Below are 19,321 nucleotides of genomic sequence, written 5' to 3' on the forward strand. Positions count from 1 at the left end.
AAAGGGTAGCAATTGGGGCTGGAATTGTGGCTCAGTGGTAGAGCCCTTGCCTAGCGTGTATGAGGTACTAAGTTAGATTTTCAGCACCACATATAAATAAGTAAAGGTCCCTCAACAACTAATAATTGTTTTGGTTTTTTTTGAAAATTTTTTAATATTTATTTTTTAGTTTTCGGCAGACACAACATCTTTGTTTGTATGTGGTGCTGAGAATCGAACCCGGTGCCCTGCGCATGCCAGGCCAGCATGCTACCGCTTGAGCCATATCCCCAGCCCAATAACTAATAATTGTTAAAAACAAAAACCAAAAAACTAAGCGTTATCTTAAAAAAATAAAAAGGGCAGTAAAGGTCAGTGGTAGAAGCTTGCCTCCCATGTGCAAGGCCCTGGGTTCTATACCAAGCACCATAAAATATAAACATTCATGCAAGAGGCTAGGGTTTTAGGTCAGTGATAGAACACTTACCTGGCATGGGTGAAGCAGTGGGTTTGATCCTCAGCACCACATAAAAATAAATGAAATGAAGGTACTGAGTCGTCTACAACTAAAAATGTTAAAAAAAAAAAAAAAAAAAAAAAGACCCATGCAAAAGGAAAAAAAAACAACTTTTAATTCCTTTTCTTTGCAGTACTGGTGGCAATTGAACCCAGGAGCACTGTACCACTCTCTAGCCCTTTTTATTTTTTGAAACAGGATCTAATTAAATTGCCAAGGTGGCTTGGAATTTCGAGATCCCTCTGCCTCGTTCTCACAAGTCACTGCAACTACAGGTGATGTACCACTATGCCCAGTCATCTAATTTTAAGGACACCACAAATTCCAATATTTAACAGTATTCTAGAGTATCAAGTAAAGAGAACTATCCTTACCTGATTTCTTCATACCAAGAACTTTTTTTTCAACACAGGGTATGGAACCCAGGCAAGCCTCTACCACTAAGCTATTATAACTCCAATATTTCTGGGGACCCAGTCTTTCGGAGTTGCCCAGGTTGACCTGGAAGTTGCAACCCTCTTGTCCTACCCACCAGTAGATGAGATCATATATAGATGTGTTCAACCATGCTAGACTTTTCATACTGAGAATTCTTGTCCAAGTTTCCCATTTTATAGTATAAGTTTTGGAAAAACAGGCAGATACCACTACACAGAAAAGAAACTGAAATTCACTTGATTGCAGACTCATATGTATTATACAAAGCTAAAAAACCTACTGAATCCCTCCTGTCTCTGGGGAGGGTCATCAACTACATAAATGGGAATGTAAACACCACACTGAAACACAGTAGAGTGAATTAAGTGAAGTATTACATGATAGCACTTGGAGAATTGACCAAAAAAGGTCATATGAATAGTTACTGGGGAAAATGAGAGGGGCATCAGGAAACACAATCTCAAAATTCTAGGTTTGCTTTTTTATTTTTACGCAATACCAAGGATTGGCCCCAGCCCATTTTTATTTTGACATGGTCTCAACAAATTGCTTAAACTTTGACAAATTGCAGACACTGGTTTTGAACTTGTGATCTTCAACCTCCCAAGTCAATGGGATTATAGAGGTGTACCACCATGCCTGGCTCAAATATTTTTGAGACAGGGTCTTGCTAAATTGACCACTCTGCCTTCCAATTTGCAATCCTTCTGTCTCAGCCTCTAGAGTAGCTGGAATATAATGGTGCACTACCACACCCAGCCCAAGTCCAGTTATGACTATGTGACAAAAACCCTTCAGGGAATGTGGTGGAGCATGCCTATAATCCCAGTGACTCTGAAGGCTAAGTAAGGGTAGGGAGACTGCCAGTTTCTGGGCCAACCTGAACAATTTACCAAGATTCCTCTCTAAGGCAGGAGGATCAAAAGTTCAGGAGCAGCAATTTAGTGAATCTGAAGCAACTTAGTAAGACCTTGTCTCAACATAAAACATAAAAAGAGCTGGAGATGTGGGCTCAGTGGTTAAGCACCCCTGGGTTCAATCCTCAGTACCCTCACCCCAAGGAAAAGGATAAAACTGGATAAGCCATTTATAAAGCTATAATTTTTCTCCATATATTTTAAAAACTATAGTGTCTTGAAGTATTTAAGCTCTAAGAGTAGAAATGTAGACATTTTCTGTCCTTCAACATCTATAAATGAAGAACAAAAACTTTGTTAGGTTAGGGATATTTTACTCAAACTATGAGGTGACTAGCTGAGAAAGCAAAATCAGAATCTTTTAATACAGAAACTGCCCTATTCTGCCTTGGGTAGTGGTTACAAAAGAGAATATTCTTACTGAATGCCATAACATTATGACCCAAATAATTTGCTAGTATAGTTGCATTATTGGAACTGGACTTAACAAAGCTTTATCTTCCTTTTTTGTTTTGTTTTTGGCAGCAGAGGCTGCCAGAGGCTTAAACACTGAGCCACATCTAACCCTTTTCTGAGACAAGGTCTCACTAAATTACTAAGGGCCTTGCTAAATTGTTGAGGCTAGTTTGAATTTGAGATTCTCCTACCTCAGGCACCTGAGATGCTAGGATTACAGGTGTACCAAGGTTTTTGAAGATGCCGAAACTTCCAATGCCAGTCATTTATACAACTTTGCTATTCCTTGTTTATATGATTCGCTCAGAAATGTTTAATAATTTCATTTCTTCTCCTGAAATGTTACTTCCAGCAGGCCCATTCAAATCATGTTTTATTCTAGGCTTCAACTTTTTATTTAATACTCTTCAGAATAAAGAAAACAGCTCATTTTAAACAAGAAGTTTATTTAAACAACAAGACGCTTGACTTGAAGGGAAAACTATCTAGGAATCTTTTTTAAGAGTAATTTACCCCTACTTAAAGACAGATTGCCCTACATGTAACAGCTACGTACAAAAAAGTTATAAAATTGTCCTTGGTTTTACAATGATAAATGAAAAACATTAAAATTCTCCAATCGAACAAGGTATGCAAGGATTTTTATGTTGTTCAGGTTTTTTTTTGTTGTTTTTTTGTTTTTTGTTAAAACAGTGAGAGCAAAATAACTTACTGGAATATAAAGATAAGAGCTGAATGAGCATGCCACTAATGGAGAAAGGGGATATTTTCACAGAACCAGTATTTTTCCCCATCCCATCTCCATTTGATGTCAATCAAAACATATCATTGGCCATTTAGTTTAAAAAAAAAATGCAATATGCTTGTGCACATACACCAGTTACTTTATGTACAATAAAGGAATGGGGAAGGGGAAAATGAAAGAATAAAGAAAACTATACTGTAGTAGTCAGGATGTGGTGGAACCAAATTGCAGTTTTCTAATTGAGAATGTATTCTTGGTCTGTAAGAACAGAGTTCTGGAGTAAAGTAGCAGGTTCCCTTTTTAGTAGACACCTCCTGTCTGCTGCTGGAACACATCAATTGTATCTTCATCCTCCATTTCCAACTAGTATAAAACAGAAAAACAAATTTAAGACCACTGATTAATTTAGATGTCATGGATTAATCAGGCATCAAATTTGATTTAAGTAATTTTTCACTTGGCCTCCTTTTTAAATGAATGTCACAGAAATCTTGTTTAAGTTAAAAAGCTAGATATGTCCACTGGACCTTACTGCAATATTTAGATCAGAAAAAGATGGGGAATAACTTGTCAATAGAAACTCAAGGAAATAAAACATGATACATTTATATCCCAAAGATAAGGCTAAAAATAAAATTTAAAAACTAAGCAAATTAATAGCTTATAGTATGATTAGATTGTTTTTATGAGTTTATAAAAATGAGTGTCGGGGCTGGGGATTTGGCTCAAGCGGTAGCACGCTCGCCTGGCATGCGTGCGACCCGGGTTCGATCCTCAGCACCACATACAAACAAAGATGTTGTGTCCACCGAAAACTAAAAAAAATAAAAAATAAAAAATAAATAAATAAATAAAAATGAGTGTAGATAATAGGCAATAGGAGTTCTGAATCGCTTTATCATGCAAGTTTATTTATATAGAAAAAACAATTTAAAATTCCAAATTATATTCAAAAATTTAGTTACCAAGATTTACTATCCACACACTATCTGTAAAATAACCATGGTGATAGGAAGGTCTTAGCACATATTGAAACACTGTATAAAGTCAATCAGCTTTTAAATTGTTTACTATGCTGCAAATTAATTAACTTTTAAACCATTCCTTCTAAAAACTGATCACCCTGCCCCTCAGAACTGGGGACTGAAACCAGGGGTGCTCTACCTCCCCAGCCCTTTTTTTAAATTTTTGAGGCAGGGTCTCACTAAATTGTTCAGGTTGGCCCAGAACTTGTGACCCTCCTGCCCCAGCCTTAGGACTTTCTGGGATTACAGGAAAACACCACGGCACCCAGCTAAATAGTGATTTTTTTAAAAAATAAAATAGTTCCCTTGGATACCTTAAGACAAGAAAGGAAGCTCGTTCTAAGTAGATACAAACAGACTAAAAGTAGAGGTAATATTAAATATTAAAATATTCTTAATGCTAGTTCTTCTAGTTGGGTGTGGTGGCTACTTGCCTATAATCCCAAGGATTGTATTGGGGAAGCAGAGGCAGGAGGTAGAAAGTTCACAAATTCAAGCAAGGACAGGCTTAACAATTTAAACAAACCAGTCTCAAAAAAAAAAAAAAAAAAAAACCTGTGGATATATTGCTCAGTGATAACACACCCAGTACCTAAATAAAATAAATCCATGACTCTCATTTCCCACTTCTATAAAATATCACTCAGTTATAACAATTAAAAATGAGTCTAAGAAAGTAAACCATAACCATTTAGCAGAATGAGGGGCACATACTAATCATTTGTGTTCTTAAATAGAACTTTTTATGTAATTTGAGAAATACTGTGAGAGTTCTAAAATGAACCAAAATAATTCCAAGCTGTACTTAAACATTTTATAATCCCTCACGGGGAGTTTTTCTCCCCTACCACCAATCCTGTACTGGGGACTGAAATCTGTGACTTTACCACTTAGCCACATTCCCAGACATTTATATTTTTGAGACATGGTTTTGCACAATTTCAGAAGCTGACCTTGAACTTCCAATCCTCCTACCTCCACCTCTCAAAACTGCTGGGATTACAGATATACACCACGAGGCCCACCTTAAGATCAAAGGCTCTTTAATTAAGGTTTACCTTTTCATACTGAAAAGGTCACTTTTCTTTTGGGGGGGGGCAGGGAGAATCAGGGATTGAACTCAGAGGCATTCCACCACTGAGCCACATCCCTAGCCCCTATTCTATATTTTATTAGACAGTCTTGCTGAGTTGCTTAGCACCTCAATAAATTGCTGAGGCTGGCTTTGAACTTGTGATCCTCCTGCCTCCACGCTGGGATTACAGGCTTGTGCCCAGCTTGAATTGTTACATTTTTTACTAAAACTGTAAAAGCCTTCCAAAAAAGGGCCATCATTTATAGAGACTATAGCACCTCCTAGCGGCTACACTATGCAATTGTTTTATGGAGACTCACCAATGGAAATTTCTTCAAAATATTCTCCCCTAGAGAACTCAGATATGTCAATTTTTTGAAGATCATCAACAAAACCACATCTGGATGTGCTACTTCATTAATGCCACACTTATCTTTCTTACACTGGGCAACAAAATTGAAATTCAAAAGTATAAATGATGCAATTTAAATTTCTGCTAGCAAGTTAATTATTTGTTTCCAGGACTAAAGTCTTAAACTGAAATGGTAAATAGAAACAAAGTGTTCTGCCATAGGAGATAGACCAACCAATCCCATACAAGTCACAGAACAAACTGATATGTAAAAAAGATTAAGGATCAGAGATCATCACCTTTCTTACAAAGTGTTTGAAAAATCTTTTATTATCAAAAGTTCTTCCTGTCAAACTAAGGTATCAGGAGACTTTGCAGCTAAGAGTAATTAATTCTCGAGAATAGATGAAAACAAATTCACTTCAGCATGAGGAATTTAAGTGGGCAGGATCAATAGCCAACCAATTACCTGTGGAGAACCTTGGATATGATCAAGGGCTGCAACAACAAAAATAAATGAAACTTATATTCTGAAGAAAGAGACAATGGTTTTAATTATTTTTTCCAAATAATGCTGACAACAGGGGAAAAATGGGATTTATTAAGTAATTAAATAACCCTTTACTGAGTGGTAACTGGGTAATTAAAAACCACACTGGCATTTCCTCAATCTAGTCCAATTTTTCCCTTTCTAATGTCCCTTGGAGACAACAATTACTCTCCAAGTCAAAAAGTTTACAAATTGATACACAAACCTGTTTAAAAAAACACAATTTTTCTAAATAACAGAGACTTTACCTGTGCAGGTGTGTCTGTTTCATTAATTGGCTGCCCGTCAAATCGGAATCTGATCTGCCTCATCGACAAACCCTGAACAAGAGTTTAAAAGCAATAAGCAGCATGTAAAGAAAAAACTCCATTTAGATAAAACTATACACATATTTAAATATTTAACCATGAATATTAAAAGAGATATCTAATAAATAACCATCAATAAGTTAACATTTTTATGTGGGTAAAAAGATGTGAGATGATTCTTACTTTCTTTAAAATGCAGCATGTTTGATTTTTTTTTGAAAAGAATAAATTGAGCTGGGAAGCCAGGTGCAGTGGCACACACCTATTTTTGGTAATCCTGAAAACTCAGTGACTAAAACAGGGATTATAAATCCAAGATCAGGTCCAGCAACTTAGTGAGACCCTGTCTCAAAAAATAAAAAGGGCTGGGAATACAGCTCAGTGGTGAAGCACCCTTGAGAAAAAGTCCCCCAGCTGGACGTGTTGGTGCACACCTGTAATCATAGCGGCTTGGGAGGCTGATACATGAGGATCGCAGGTTCAAAGCCAGCCTCAGCAAAAGCAAGGCTAGCTACTCAGTGCAGAGCCCTGTCTAAAAAAGACCCTATCTCAAAACTGAGGAGACCAAAAAAAAAAAAAAAAAAAAAAAAAAAGGTAGTGGGGCTGGGGCTATAGCTCAATTGGTAGAGTGCTTGCCTCATACACACAGGGCTCTGGGTTCAATCCCCAGTAAAATTTAAAAAAAAAATTGGGGGGCTGGGGTTGTGGCTCAGTGGTATAGCACTCACCTAGCACGTTCGAGCCTCAGCACCACATAAAAATAAATAAAGGTACTGTGTCCAACTAAAACTAAAAAATAAATATTAAAAAAATAATAGGGGCTGGGGTTGTGGCTCAGTGGTATAGTGCTTGCCTCGCAAATGTGAGACCCTGGGTTTGACCCTCAACGCCACATAAAAAAATAAATAAGTGAAATAAAGGTGTTGAAAAACAAAATAATAATAAGGAATAGGGATGTGATTAGTGGTCAAGCACTTCCGGGTTCAACCTCTGGTACGCACCCCCTCAATTGAGTTTAGCTTCAAGATATATAGCCCCTTCTACAAAACTGATTCCAAGGTAGACAGAGGGGCACACACCTGTAGTCCCAATGGCTCCAGACACTGAGGCAGGAGGATCTTGAGTTCAAAGCCAGCCTCAACAATTTTCGTGAGGCTCTGGCAACTCGGTGCGATCCTGACATAAAAAAGGGCTAGGGGATGTGGTTCAGTGGTTAAATGCCCCTGGCTTCAATCCCAGGTACCAAAACCAAACCAAACCAAAAAAAAAAAACCTAATTCCAGTGTTTCATTTGAGAAGCATTACTTACCTGATAAAGTGGCAAGAATAGGGGGAAGGGAAAAGCAGCAAAGCTGTTGGCAATGACAGCCAAATGACAACAAACAAGAAAATAAAGTATCTTTAGAGGCAGGCTGGAGATAAATTAACTTAGTCACTCCTGTATCATGTTCAATTTTAAACTTATTACAAATTGTTACATAAACACCCTTAAATATAAATTGATACTTCAAAGAATTAAAAGGAAGTATTCAAAATATTGAAACAAAGTAATAAAACATTTGCATAACATCTGCATTCCCCTTTAACAAGGAGTCACTGAACCTGTGCTTAAATATATCCATAAATAGGAAGATCATAATGATTTCCTTTAAAATCCTAGTCAAGTATTCAAAATGACATTATGGGCTGGGGCTGTAGCTCAGTGGTAGAGCACTCATCTCACAAGCACCACATAAAAAATAAAGAAAATAAATAAAGAAATCGTGTCCATCTATAACTAAAAAAAATTTAAAAAAACCAATTTTGCAATTGAAGAATTGAAAAATAAAAACAATTTTAAAAAAGGAAGGATTCAATGCCAAGCCATCAACTGCTCAGTATTTTTTTTTTTTGAGAATTTTAACATTTATTTTTTAGTTTTTTGTGGACACAACATTTTTGTTTGTATGTGGTGCTGAGGATTGAACCCGGGCCGCACGCATGCCAGGCGAGCACACTACTGCTTGAGCCACATCCCCAGCCCCAGTATTTTGTATCTACAAATAATATTCCATTAAAGAAACTCCTTGCTTCAATAAAATACTAAGCACCTTCTGTATTCTGGGGTTCTTGTTTCAACCACTGAGCCACATCAACCAGTCCTATTTTGTAAGTTATTTAGAGGTAGGGTCTTAGCACTGAGTTGCGTTAGCACCTCGATTTTGCTGAGGCTGGCTTTGAACTCGCAATGTTCCTGCCTCAGCTTCCCCAGCTGCTGGGATTACAGGAATGTGCCACCGTGTGGGGACCCCCTTATTTTAGAGCATTAAAAAATGTACACAGAGGGCTGGGGCAGTGGCAGAACACTTGCATGGCATTCATGAAGCTACTTAGTTGAATCCTCAGCACCACATAAAAAAAAAATAAAAGCATTCTGTCCATCTACAACTACAAATAAATAAATAAAATAAGTGAAGGGGCATTTTAGCACTGCACTATATCCTCAGACCTTTTTATCTAAGGTCTCACTAATTTGCTGAGGCTGGCCTTGAACCTGTGAACCTCCTATATCAACCTCCTGAGTAGGTGAGATTATGGCAAGCACCACCATACAATGGCTACACTGGGAATTTTGAAAGACCCAACATGAAATATTAAGTTACTTGTAGTCATTGATCTACCATAATAGCTTTCTCAGATAATTTAACTCCTGCTTTTCCTCCTCAAAAAAAGTTCTAAATCTAAAGAAGATGTGCCTTTAAGATACTGCAAACTGAGGCTGGGATTTGCAGCTCAGGGGTAGAGTGCTTGCCTAGCATGTGTGAGGCACTGGATTTCTGGGTTTGATCCTCAGCACCACATAAAAATAAAGGTATTATGGGCTGGGGATGTGGCTCAAGCGGTAGCGCGCTCGCCTGGCATGCGTGCGGCCCGGGTTCGATCCTCAGCACCACATACCAACAAAGATGTTGTGTCCGCCGAGAACTAAAAAATAAATATTAAAAAAAAAATTCTCTCTCTCACTCTCTTTAAAAAAATAAAATAAAATAAAGGTATTGTGTCCAACTACAAAAATTATATATATATATATATAATATATATATATATATCATCCCTGAATTAGCTATGACCTGAGAGTTTTAATTTCTTTATTTATTTTCAATTTCACAAAAATAAACTGGAATAAATTGGTGATTCTGTGTTTTCTGAAACCACGAGACGCTCCAAGATAAAATCAAAACAAAACCATACTAGAATGAAACAGCATGCTTTCTCAGCTGAAACATATGATTGACAGTGGATGTCAATCATGTTTATTACAAATAAAAAAATTATTTGTAATTTATTTAGAGGTAGGGTCTAAACTTATTAGTTTGAATGTACTCTACCATTTTACAAGCGTTGTTTGAGCTTGTTCTACATATTAAGTACTGGTTTAGAGCAAGAAGTCCCTATTGGGCTTGAAATGAGGCTCAGTGGTAGTGGTAGAGTGTTTGCTTAGCATGCATGAGGCCCTGGGTTTGATAACTGGCATCAAAGAGCTTACATTTTAGTGGAGACAATTAAAGCTCTTCGGAAGTAATGTATAAAAACCAAAATAAAATGGCTGTAAGCCATGTGACCATCTACTTCATCTATCCATAAAAATGTTAGCTACATGGGTGCAATGGCACAATCCTGTAATCCTAGCTACTCAGGAGGTTGAAGCCCTGGGTTCAGCAGGGCACACATGCAATCTCAGCCACTTGGGAAGTTGAGGCAGGAGGACTGCAGGTTCCAGGCCAGCCTCAGCAACTTAGTAAGTCCTAAGCACGTAGCAAAACCCTGTGTCAAAAAGATAAAAAAAAAAAAAAAAAAAAAAAAAGGCTGGGGATGTTGCTCAGCGGTCAAACCCTGGATTCAATCCTCAGCATTATAAAAAACAAATGTATCAAATAATAAAAAGGGCTGGGGGCATAGCACAGTGACAGATTGCACTTATCAATCCTCAGTACAAAAAAAAAAAACCTTATTCTAACATCAATCAACACTTAAAAATTAAGATTTTCCTTTTTAATACCAAGTCCTCAAAATTTCACATTGTATATTTTACATTTTTTAAAAATATTTTTTAGGGGCTGGGGCTGGGGCTCAGTGGTAGAGTGCTCGCCTAGCATGCATGAGGCACTGGGTTCGATCCTCAGCACCACATAAATGTAAAATAAAGGTACTGTATCCACCTAAAACTAAAGAATAAATATTAAAAAAATATATATATTTTTTAGTTGCAGTTGGGCACAATACCTTTCTTTATTTATTTATATTGGTGCTGAGGATGGAACCCAGGGCTCACACATGCTAGGCGAGCTCTCCTGCTAAGCCACAACACTAGCTCTTGTACATTTTACATTTTAAAGCATATCTCAATACTAGCCATATTCCAAATGGTCAATAGTGACATGTGGCTTCTGGCTACCATATTATACAGCATACATAAAAGAACAGAAATTGCTGCAGATTTTATAAATTATGACAGCATCATCAAGGATGAGTCCAAGATTCGTAGGTACCAGGGATTAAACCTGGGGCACTTCACCACTAAGCCACACCCCCAGCCTGGTTTTTAGTTTGAAACAGGATCTAAGTTCAGGATCTAAGTTGCTGAGGCTGGCTTTGAACTTATGATATTCCTACCTCAGCCTCTCAAACTTTGGGGAAGGCTGGGGTTGTAGCTTAGTGGTGGAGTGCTCGCCTTGCATGCACCAGGCACTGGGTTCGATCCTTAGCACCCATTTAAACATAAATACAGGGGGCTGGGGATGTGGCTCAAGCGGTAGCGCGCTTGCCTGGCATGAGCGGGGTGCTGGGTTCGAATCTCAGCACCACATAAAAATAAAGATGTGTCCACCGAAAACTGAAAAATAAATATTAAAAAAAAAATTCTCTCTCTTCTCTTCCTCTCTCTTAAAAAGAAAGAAAGAAAGAAAGAAAGAAAGAAAGAAAGAAAGAAAGAAAGAAAGAAAGAAAGAAAGAAAAAGAAGAAAACTGGAAATGTAGCTTAATAGTAGAGTGCCCCTGGGTTCAATCAACAGTAACACACACACAAATCCTTGATTAGTAATTCACAACTGCCAAAAAACTTTAGCTTTGCAAATTGGACTAGATAAAGTCTTTTGATAGCCTGTACCTATTCTTAAGAAGCAGGCAATCAGATCAATAATGTGACATTTTAAACTCTTCCTTAGACAAGGGAAACTAAATTCACAATAGGTGAATTTTGGAATCAACACAGGTTGAATGGATTAAGAAACTGAGATACTCGCATGCACAAAGAGTTCTACTCAGCCATAAATTATAAAATCATGTCATTTGCTGGTAAATGGATGGAAATGGAGAATATCATGCTAAGTGACATAAGCCAGAGCTTGCCTGGCACTTGGAGGGGCTGGCTTTGATCCTTGACACCAGATAAAAATAAATAAATAAAATAATAAAGGTATTATGTCCATCTACAAGTAAAAACAAAGAAATACACAGAAACTCAAAGGTTGAATGTTTTTCTCTCAATGTGGAAGCTAAAATAAAATAACGGAAGAGGGGGACTAAGGATGTGGTTCAGTAATAAAGCACTTGCCCCATGTGTGGGACAGACAAGTTGCATCCCCAGCGCCACAGAAGAATAAATAAATAAATATAGTAATTTTAAAAAATAAAGGAAAGGGGGAGGGAAGGATAGGAAAGCATAAAGGGAAATCGGTAATGTAGGAGGAGATCAAGAGGCACAGTGGAGGGTTGGGTAAGGGGAGTCAATGTAGAATGAATTCTTAAAAATCATGTTATACGCATATATAGATGTACCACAGGGAATTTCACCTTTATGCATGAATAAAAAGAACCAGTTAAATATAGACAACCAAAAGAAAGTCCAGTAAAGGATGTAGAATGAGGGAGCAGAGGGAAAGGGGGAAGAGAAAAAGGGGAGTATGAACTGAAATCAAATTCCATGCATACATGAGTTTGCCAGGATGAACCAAACCACTATGTGTAACTATAAAGCTCTAATAACTAGATTGGGGATATAGTTCAGTTGGTAAGTGTTTGCTCTTCATGCACCAGCACCAAACAAAAGAAAAAAAAAATATATATATATATGTATATAATATACAATAACTTAAAATTTTCATTTCTTTTGAAAAACAAACAGGGATCATCTTGCTCAAAACTCAAGAGGTAAAGCAGGGCACAGTGGTGCACACCTTAATCACAGTGGCTCAGGAGACTGAGACAGGATTGTGGGTTCAAAGCCAGACTCAGCAAATTAGCAAGGCCCTAAGCAGCTCAGTGAGACCCTATCTCAAAATAAAATACAAAAATAGGACTGGGATTGTGATTCAGTGCTTCACTGCCCCTGAGTTCAATTCTTGATGCCCAAAACTAAATAAGCAAAATTAAAAATTTTAAAAGAAAAAAAAAAAATGAAGAGCTAGGGAGCTAGGGATGTAGTAGCTCAATGGTTAAGTCCCCCTAGATTCAGTCACAAGTTGGGGAAAAAAAAAAAGAAATCAAACCTAAAGAGGTCATTCCCAACTTAAGAGGAAATAGAAATAAATATCTTTCAGAGCTCTTTCTTGATCAGATCTTAACTCAGGGAGGCTTTATCAATAAGCCAATCCCCAGATTTTTTCTTTTCTTTTTCTTTCTTTTCTTTTTTTTTTTTTTTGTTTGAGACAGGGTCTAACTAAGTTGCTGGGGGGTCTCACTAAATTGTTGAGGCTGGCCTACTTGCAATCCTCCTGTCTCAGCCTCCAGAATCACTGGGATTATAGTCATGTGCCACCATGCCTATTTTTTAATGGACAACCAGTGTTTCTGTCTTCTCTACTGCAAGTCAACGAGTGACTGTAATAAGTTAATCAAATGTAACCCAATCTTAGTCTTAGGACCCAATAACCAGAAAAATTCAAGGAAAATAGGCTAAATTTGATTTTAAAAGCAGGAAAACACAAAATTTATGGACTGACCTAATTAAGTCTTGGTCTTAGAATAATCTCCTATAAGAACAATCTGAAATATAGAGGATGTGCTATGTTTTTTGTTTCTGGCACTTAGTACCTTGCAGGAATTTAGTAAATAGCAGATGAATAAAAACAATAATTTAATAAAACATTAATTGCTGAACTGGGTGATGGGTAGTCTTCATAAAATTCTTTCAATTTCACTCTCTAAAAGTATTAAACAATGATGGGGCTCGGGTTTCAGCTCAGCAGTAAAGTGCTTGCCTTGCACTTGTGAGATACTGGGTTCGATCTTCAGCACCACATAAAAAATAAATAAGATAAATAAAGATATTGTGTCCACCTTTAAAAAAATCTTTTTTAAAAAAGTATTAAACAATGACAATTTAAAACCTAAAATTTGGCACACCTGCAATCCTTGAACTTGTGATCTTCCTCCCTCACTGGGACTATAGGCACACACAACTGAACCTGGCAAAAGGCAAACTTTTTTTTAAATTTAGTTGTAGATGAACACACGGTATCTTTATTTTTATGTAGTGCTGAGGATTGAACCCAGTGCCTCACACATACGAGGCAAGCACTTTACCACTCAGCTACAACCTCAACCCCGCAAAAGGTAAACTTTCTTGCCCCAAACAAGCAATTTTCCAAATCACACTCATCAGACATTATGATACATCAAGATACAATTACTAAGCTTGGTGTGATGGCACATGCCAGTAATCCCAGCTGCTCAGGAGGCTTAGGCAGGAGGATCACAAACTCAAAGCCAGCCTCAACAACTTAGCAAGGCACTAAGCAATTCAGTGAGGCCCTCTCTAAATAAAATACAAAACAGGGCTGGAGACGAGGCTTGGTGGCCAAGTGCCCCTGAGTCAAATCCCCAGTTACCCACCCCCCCAAAAACAAAACTAAAATTTTGTAATAATTACAGAAAATATATGAAGACCATATTTTCACCAACAGCCAAATAAAAGCCTATTTTTCTTTTTTTTTTTCCTTGCAGTACCAGGGATTTAACTCAGTTGCACTCTATCACTGAGCTACAATTCCAGCCTTTTATTTTTATTGAGACAGAGTGTCAATCAACTGCAAAGCTGGCCTCAAACTTTCAATCCTCCTGCCTCAGCCTCCATAGTCACTGGGATTACAGGCCGGCACCATTGAACCCTTTACTTTCTAAAAGTATTTTGTATTTGTATTTATCCCCTTTGCATAAGGTTTTACTATCATCCTTTAAAATTTCCCTTGGGGCTGGGGATGTGGCTCAAGCGGTAGCACGCTCGCCTGGCATGTGTGCGGCCTGGGGTTTGATCCTCAGCACCACATACCAACAAAGATGTTGTGTCCACCAACTAAAAAATAAATATTAAAAAAATTCTCTCTCTCTCTCTCTCTCCTCTCTCTCTCTTTAAAAAAAATATATATATATTAAAATTTCCCCATATTCTGAGGGAGTAGTGTTCAAATACAGAAGATGCCAGTGCATAAATATTTTAGCACAATAAGTACATGTTTGGACTGTGGGAAAGCTTTGTTGTACATCCTTAGTACCACCACCACAAAAAAAAAAAAAAAAAAACTTTATGCTTAATAATTTGGGAGGGATTTCACCAAAATTCTTCAAATGAGAACATGTTAAATATCTTTGAGAAGAATTGCAAATGTAGCTAGTACAGTGGCACATGCCTGTAATGCCAGTGGTTCAGGAGGCTGAGGAGCTCCAAACCAAACTCAGCAAGAGTGAGGTGCTAAGTAACTCAGTGAGACCCTGTCTCTGAATAAAATACAAAACAGAGCTGGGGATGTGGCTAAGTGATTGAGTGCCCCCAGTAAGATCCTATACCCACCCCACCCCCCAAAAAAATTGCAAATTTATTCTGGGCCTGGTGCTATACACCTGTAATCCTGACAACTCAGGAAGTTGAGATAGGAGAATGACAAGTTTGAGGCTCACCTCAGTAACTTAGCAATACCTTGCCTCCAAAAACAAAGACTGAGGATATAGCTCAGTGATAAAAAGCGCTCCTAGGTTAAATTTGTATATGAAAATAAAGTATATGAGCAAAAAGTAGGAAGGGTGGCACAAGTATGTAATCCCAGCAACTTTGGAGGATGAGGCAGAAAAATGGCAAATTCAAGGCCAGCCTTGGCAATTTAATGAGACCATCTCAAAGTAAAAAATAATGTGGATGTAGTTCAATGGTAGAGAATCCTTGAATCCAATCTCCAGTACCCACCCCCAAAAAGCAAAATTATGAACACAGAAACAGATATGGAGTGGCTCAGGCCTATAATCCTAGTGACTTTGGGAGGCTGATACAGGAGGATCATAAGTTTAAGGCTAGTATTGGCAATTTAGCACAGTTCTAAACAACTTAGTGAGACCCTGTGTCAAAATAAAAAATAAAAATGAAAAAGGGTTGGGGATGTGGTTCAGTGGCAAAGCACCCCTGGGTTCAACTCCCAGTACTAAAAAAAAAAACAATGAGCACATCATTCTCCTTTCACATTAAAATAAAATATATATAAATTAAAGCTGTGAAAAAAAACGGGCTGGGGATGTGGCTCAAGCAGTAGCGCGCTCGCCTGGCATGTGCAGGGCGCTAGGTTCGATCCTCAGCACCACATAAAATAAAGATGTTGTGTCCACCGAAAACTGAAAAATAAATATTAAAAAATTATCTCTCTCTAAAAAAAACTCAAAACATTTGTGACTTCAAATGTCCTTAGGTGTCATAGATGTCAAGCATCAGCTCAAACTCTATTTGGGAGCTTGGCATTTTTGTCGTTGTTTTTCCCACCTTTTTTACATTCAGGAAGACAAAAAAAAAAAAAAAGCTGCCAGGTTGAATGAACCAATCTATGATTCAGTGTTTTGGTTAAACTTGCAAAAGCCACCTTTAAGCTGGGTGCGGTGGTGCACACCTTGTAATCCCAGTGGTTAAGGCAGTTGAGGTAGGATGATCATGAGTTCAAAGCCAGCCTCAGCAAGCCCTAGGTGCTAAGCAACTCAGGGAGACCCTGTCTCTAGATAAAATACAAAACAGGGCTGGGGATGTAGCTCTATGGTCAAGTGCCCTGAGTTTAATCCCCAATACCCCATCCACAAAAACCACTTTAAACTTGTCTTTGTCTTATTATAGACTCAAGCTCCCAAAAGGAATCTTCTTTATCTTAGTAAAAGCTTATATTGACTTCCCAGCATTCAAAGTACTACTACTTCTTTTTCATGGTATCTACATACTGTTTTTTCTAAATAAAATGCAAATGCCCCTATAGCAAAATTTATGCTTGGCTCAGCAGGATTATAATTTTTCTGACCTCTAGGGTTAGGAATGTAAGTGGTAGAGATTAATGCTTTGTCCTTATAACCATATTTAACTTTATTTCCAAAGTGGTTAAAATATTCAAAAGGTTCCAACAAAAAAAAAAAAAATTAAATTTTAAAAAAGAGAACCAGAGAAGAAATATTTCCAAGTTCACTCATTTTCTTATTAAAGTAAAATCACACACCCTTGGGAACTAGCCAAGTGAATATAATTTGATTTATTTCTGGCTTAATATTAGAATCATAATACTAACCAAAGCATCTTAAGGGTTTTCATGAATAATCGATAATCAAAAACTGATATGACAAAATATATATATATATATGTATAAAGTCATAGTAATAATATGCCAGTCTACTCTCTATAATAGTCTCTAGAAACTTTTTTCAAAATAAGTGCATTTAGGGTAAGTTCACATATCAATTCCTCACCTGTCGTTCACAATATGCTTTCATTAGTTTACTAAGTGGTGTATGCCTCTTAATCTTAAACTGCACCACAGAACCATCCTGCCCCGCCACCTTCAAGTTAATATGATCGTTGTTCTCAGTCTTGACTCCTTCCTGTTGAAAGAAAAATAAAGTAGTATTTGGAAAATGTGAAAAAACAGTAGCAGCAGCAGCAGTGCAAGTTGCTTAAAAAAAAAAAAAATCAACAGGTTTCTTATTCAGTATGATCAAGCAGCATACAACTATTTTTAGACCCCAAAATTCATCTGAAATACTACAAATTCTGCAGCATCAGTATTAGATAGCTGTAGCAGAAAAACCTACATGAAATGCTATCAATGACAACAATACATTTTAAAATATGGGTCCCACTCAATTTATTACAACGTTCTCTTCAGGCTGAACTGTCTAAAATGGCACATCTTCTGTCACTGCCAAAATCTCTCCCGACGCCCCCCAAAAAAGATTAAAAAAAAAAAAGTGTTATTTCTCTTCACAAAGTGCTTTAAGTACAATTGCTGAAACAGTGCAAGGAGGGAAATTGCAACTCAAAACTCAACTCGCTTCTCTTGTTAAAAAGTTACCAAACTCGACTTAATAACTTAAATCCAATTCCAACCTCCACGTTAAAAAACTCCAGTGAGGTAAATCCTCCGGTCTCTCCCGAGCCTCAGTACTAGCTCAGAGCCACGAGTAACCGTGGGGATCCGAAGCATCATTTTGTTTATTTTTAGTCAGGAGCGCTTTTCCTCCCCTCCCCTTTGTTGTCACGGGTCAAACATACAGGTTTCTTCCAAATCTTCTGTATAGCTGTCGACCCGACCCCAAGTTCACCAAAACCAAGTGTGGAAACAATTCTGCAGCCCCTAAGTCACTCCAGAAAGCAGTGCGGAGGGAGGGGAGCGTGTCAAACCACCCCAAGTGGCAGGTCCCCTGTGGCCTGGAGATGCGCGTCCCTGGTCCTCCAGGGAAGTCTCCCGTGCCTCCAAGCCGCGCTCCGCTCCGAAGTTAAGCCCCACTCGGACCTCGGCCTCCAACTTCGCGGAGCCACATGGCCCCTGCGCCTCGGGGGCAGCTGGCACCGGGCAGGGCCGCCGCCCCTCCCCCTCGGGCTCCGAGGCCACGGAGGTGGGAGCCTCTCCCCGGGAACCCCCGGCCGCCGGCATCCGGCTCCCGGCGCGCCCGCGGTCCATTGATTCTCCCCAGCGCCGCCGGCCGCCGCGGCCCTGGGCAAGGGTCCCGCACGCCCGCCGCCCCCCACCCCAAGTGCGGCAGTCGAGGGCCGGGGAGTCTCGCCACCGGCGGGCAGCACCGCACGGTCGCGGGGTCCGCGGAGGCTGGGCACCGCGCGCCCAACGTCCTCCTCACGCGCAGGCGGCCGGCCGAGCAGCCCGCGCGGGGATGGGGCTCGCGGGCGCTCGCGATCCGCCGCCCGCCTCGCGCCGCGCGCGCGCGGAGGCCCCGGGGGCGGGGGAGGGCGGCGGGCCTCCTCCGGCGCGGGAGGGAGGAAGAGAGGGAGGGAGGAAAATGGCGCGGAGCGCCCGGGCCTGAGCCGCGGCCGGCCCTGTGGGGGGCCCGGGAGGCGCTAGGAGCCGCGGCGGGCTCGGCCGGCCCCCAGGCGCCGGCGTCCCCGGGTCCCCCGACGAAGCGAGGGGCCGGCGCCAAGCTCACCTTGGGCTTTTCGTCGGCCATGGCGAGCGCCGGAGTCTCCTCAGCTGCCGCTTCACAAAAGAGGTACCAGGTCCGCACCGAACGAGCACACAAGCAGCTCCAGGAGCGGCAGAAGAAGGAGGCGGCAGCGCTGGACGAGGGAGAGGGTGCGCGCACGTCGTGCGCTCCCTCCCCCCACCCTGCGTGCGCGAGCACGAGCCGCCGGGACCTCCTATTGGCTGTAGCCTCGCGGGAGCGCGCAACGCTTACATAACCACCCCCATCCCCCGCCCCGCGCTGCCGCCGCCTGGGCCAGGCGCCCGCCAGGCCGGCGGGAAGAGGCGCGGACACGCGCACCCGGGCTGCCGCGGGGGCGCGCCTGGCTCTGGGCGGGGCTGTATTGTCCTCCTTCTGTGGTGGAGCATAATCAAAATGGCTTCCAGCTGGTCCTCGGCGAGGACGGGAGAGGCTCGAGGCCTTCGACGTAAGCCTTGGGCCGGGGAAGGCGGCCCTACTAGACGTGGAAGGGGGAGCCTAAATCAAGCCCAGCG

At 40.1% G+C, this 19,321-nt stretch overlaps 1 protein-coding gene across 2 annotated transcripts; it reads right to left on the minus strand.

Annotated features, from left to right (window-relative positions):
- Positions 1-1,368: 1,368 nt before the first annotated feature.
- Sumo2 (small ubiquitin like modifier 2) lies at positions 1,369-18,959 on the minus strand. 2 transcript variants are annotated; one of them, XM_077800400.1, is made up of 4 exons: positions 18,792-18,959; positions 17,103-17,234; positions 6,303-6,374; positions 1,369-3,415 (listed from the first exon to the last, which is right to left on the minus strand). In XM_077800400.1, exons 1-4 carry the CDS (start codon positions 18,810-18,812, stop codon positions 3,353-3,355), a joined length of 288 nt encoding a protein of 95 aa, XP_077656526.1. In that variant the 5' UTR covers positions 18,813-18,959; the 3' UTR covers positions 1,369-3,352. The 2 variants fall into 2 exon arrangements, with proteins under 2 accessions (XP_077656526.1, XP_077656527.1); XM_077800401.1 differs by lacking the exon at positions 6,303-6,374 and having other exon boundaries at positions 1,370-3,415.
- Positions 18,960-19,321: the final 362 nt, after the last annotated feature.

The sequence above is a fragment of the Urocitellus parryii genome, chromosome 7, assembly GCF_045843805.1.
Source record: "Urocitellus parryii isolate mUroPar1 chromosome 7, mUroPar1.hap1, whole genome shotgun sequence".
In the NCBI taxonomy this organism is placed as follows: Eukaryota; Metazoa; Chordata; class Mammalia; order Rodentia; family Sciuridae; genus Urocitellus; species Urocitellus parryii.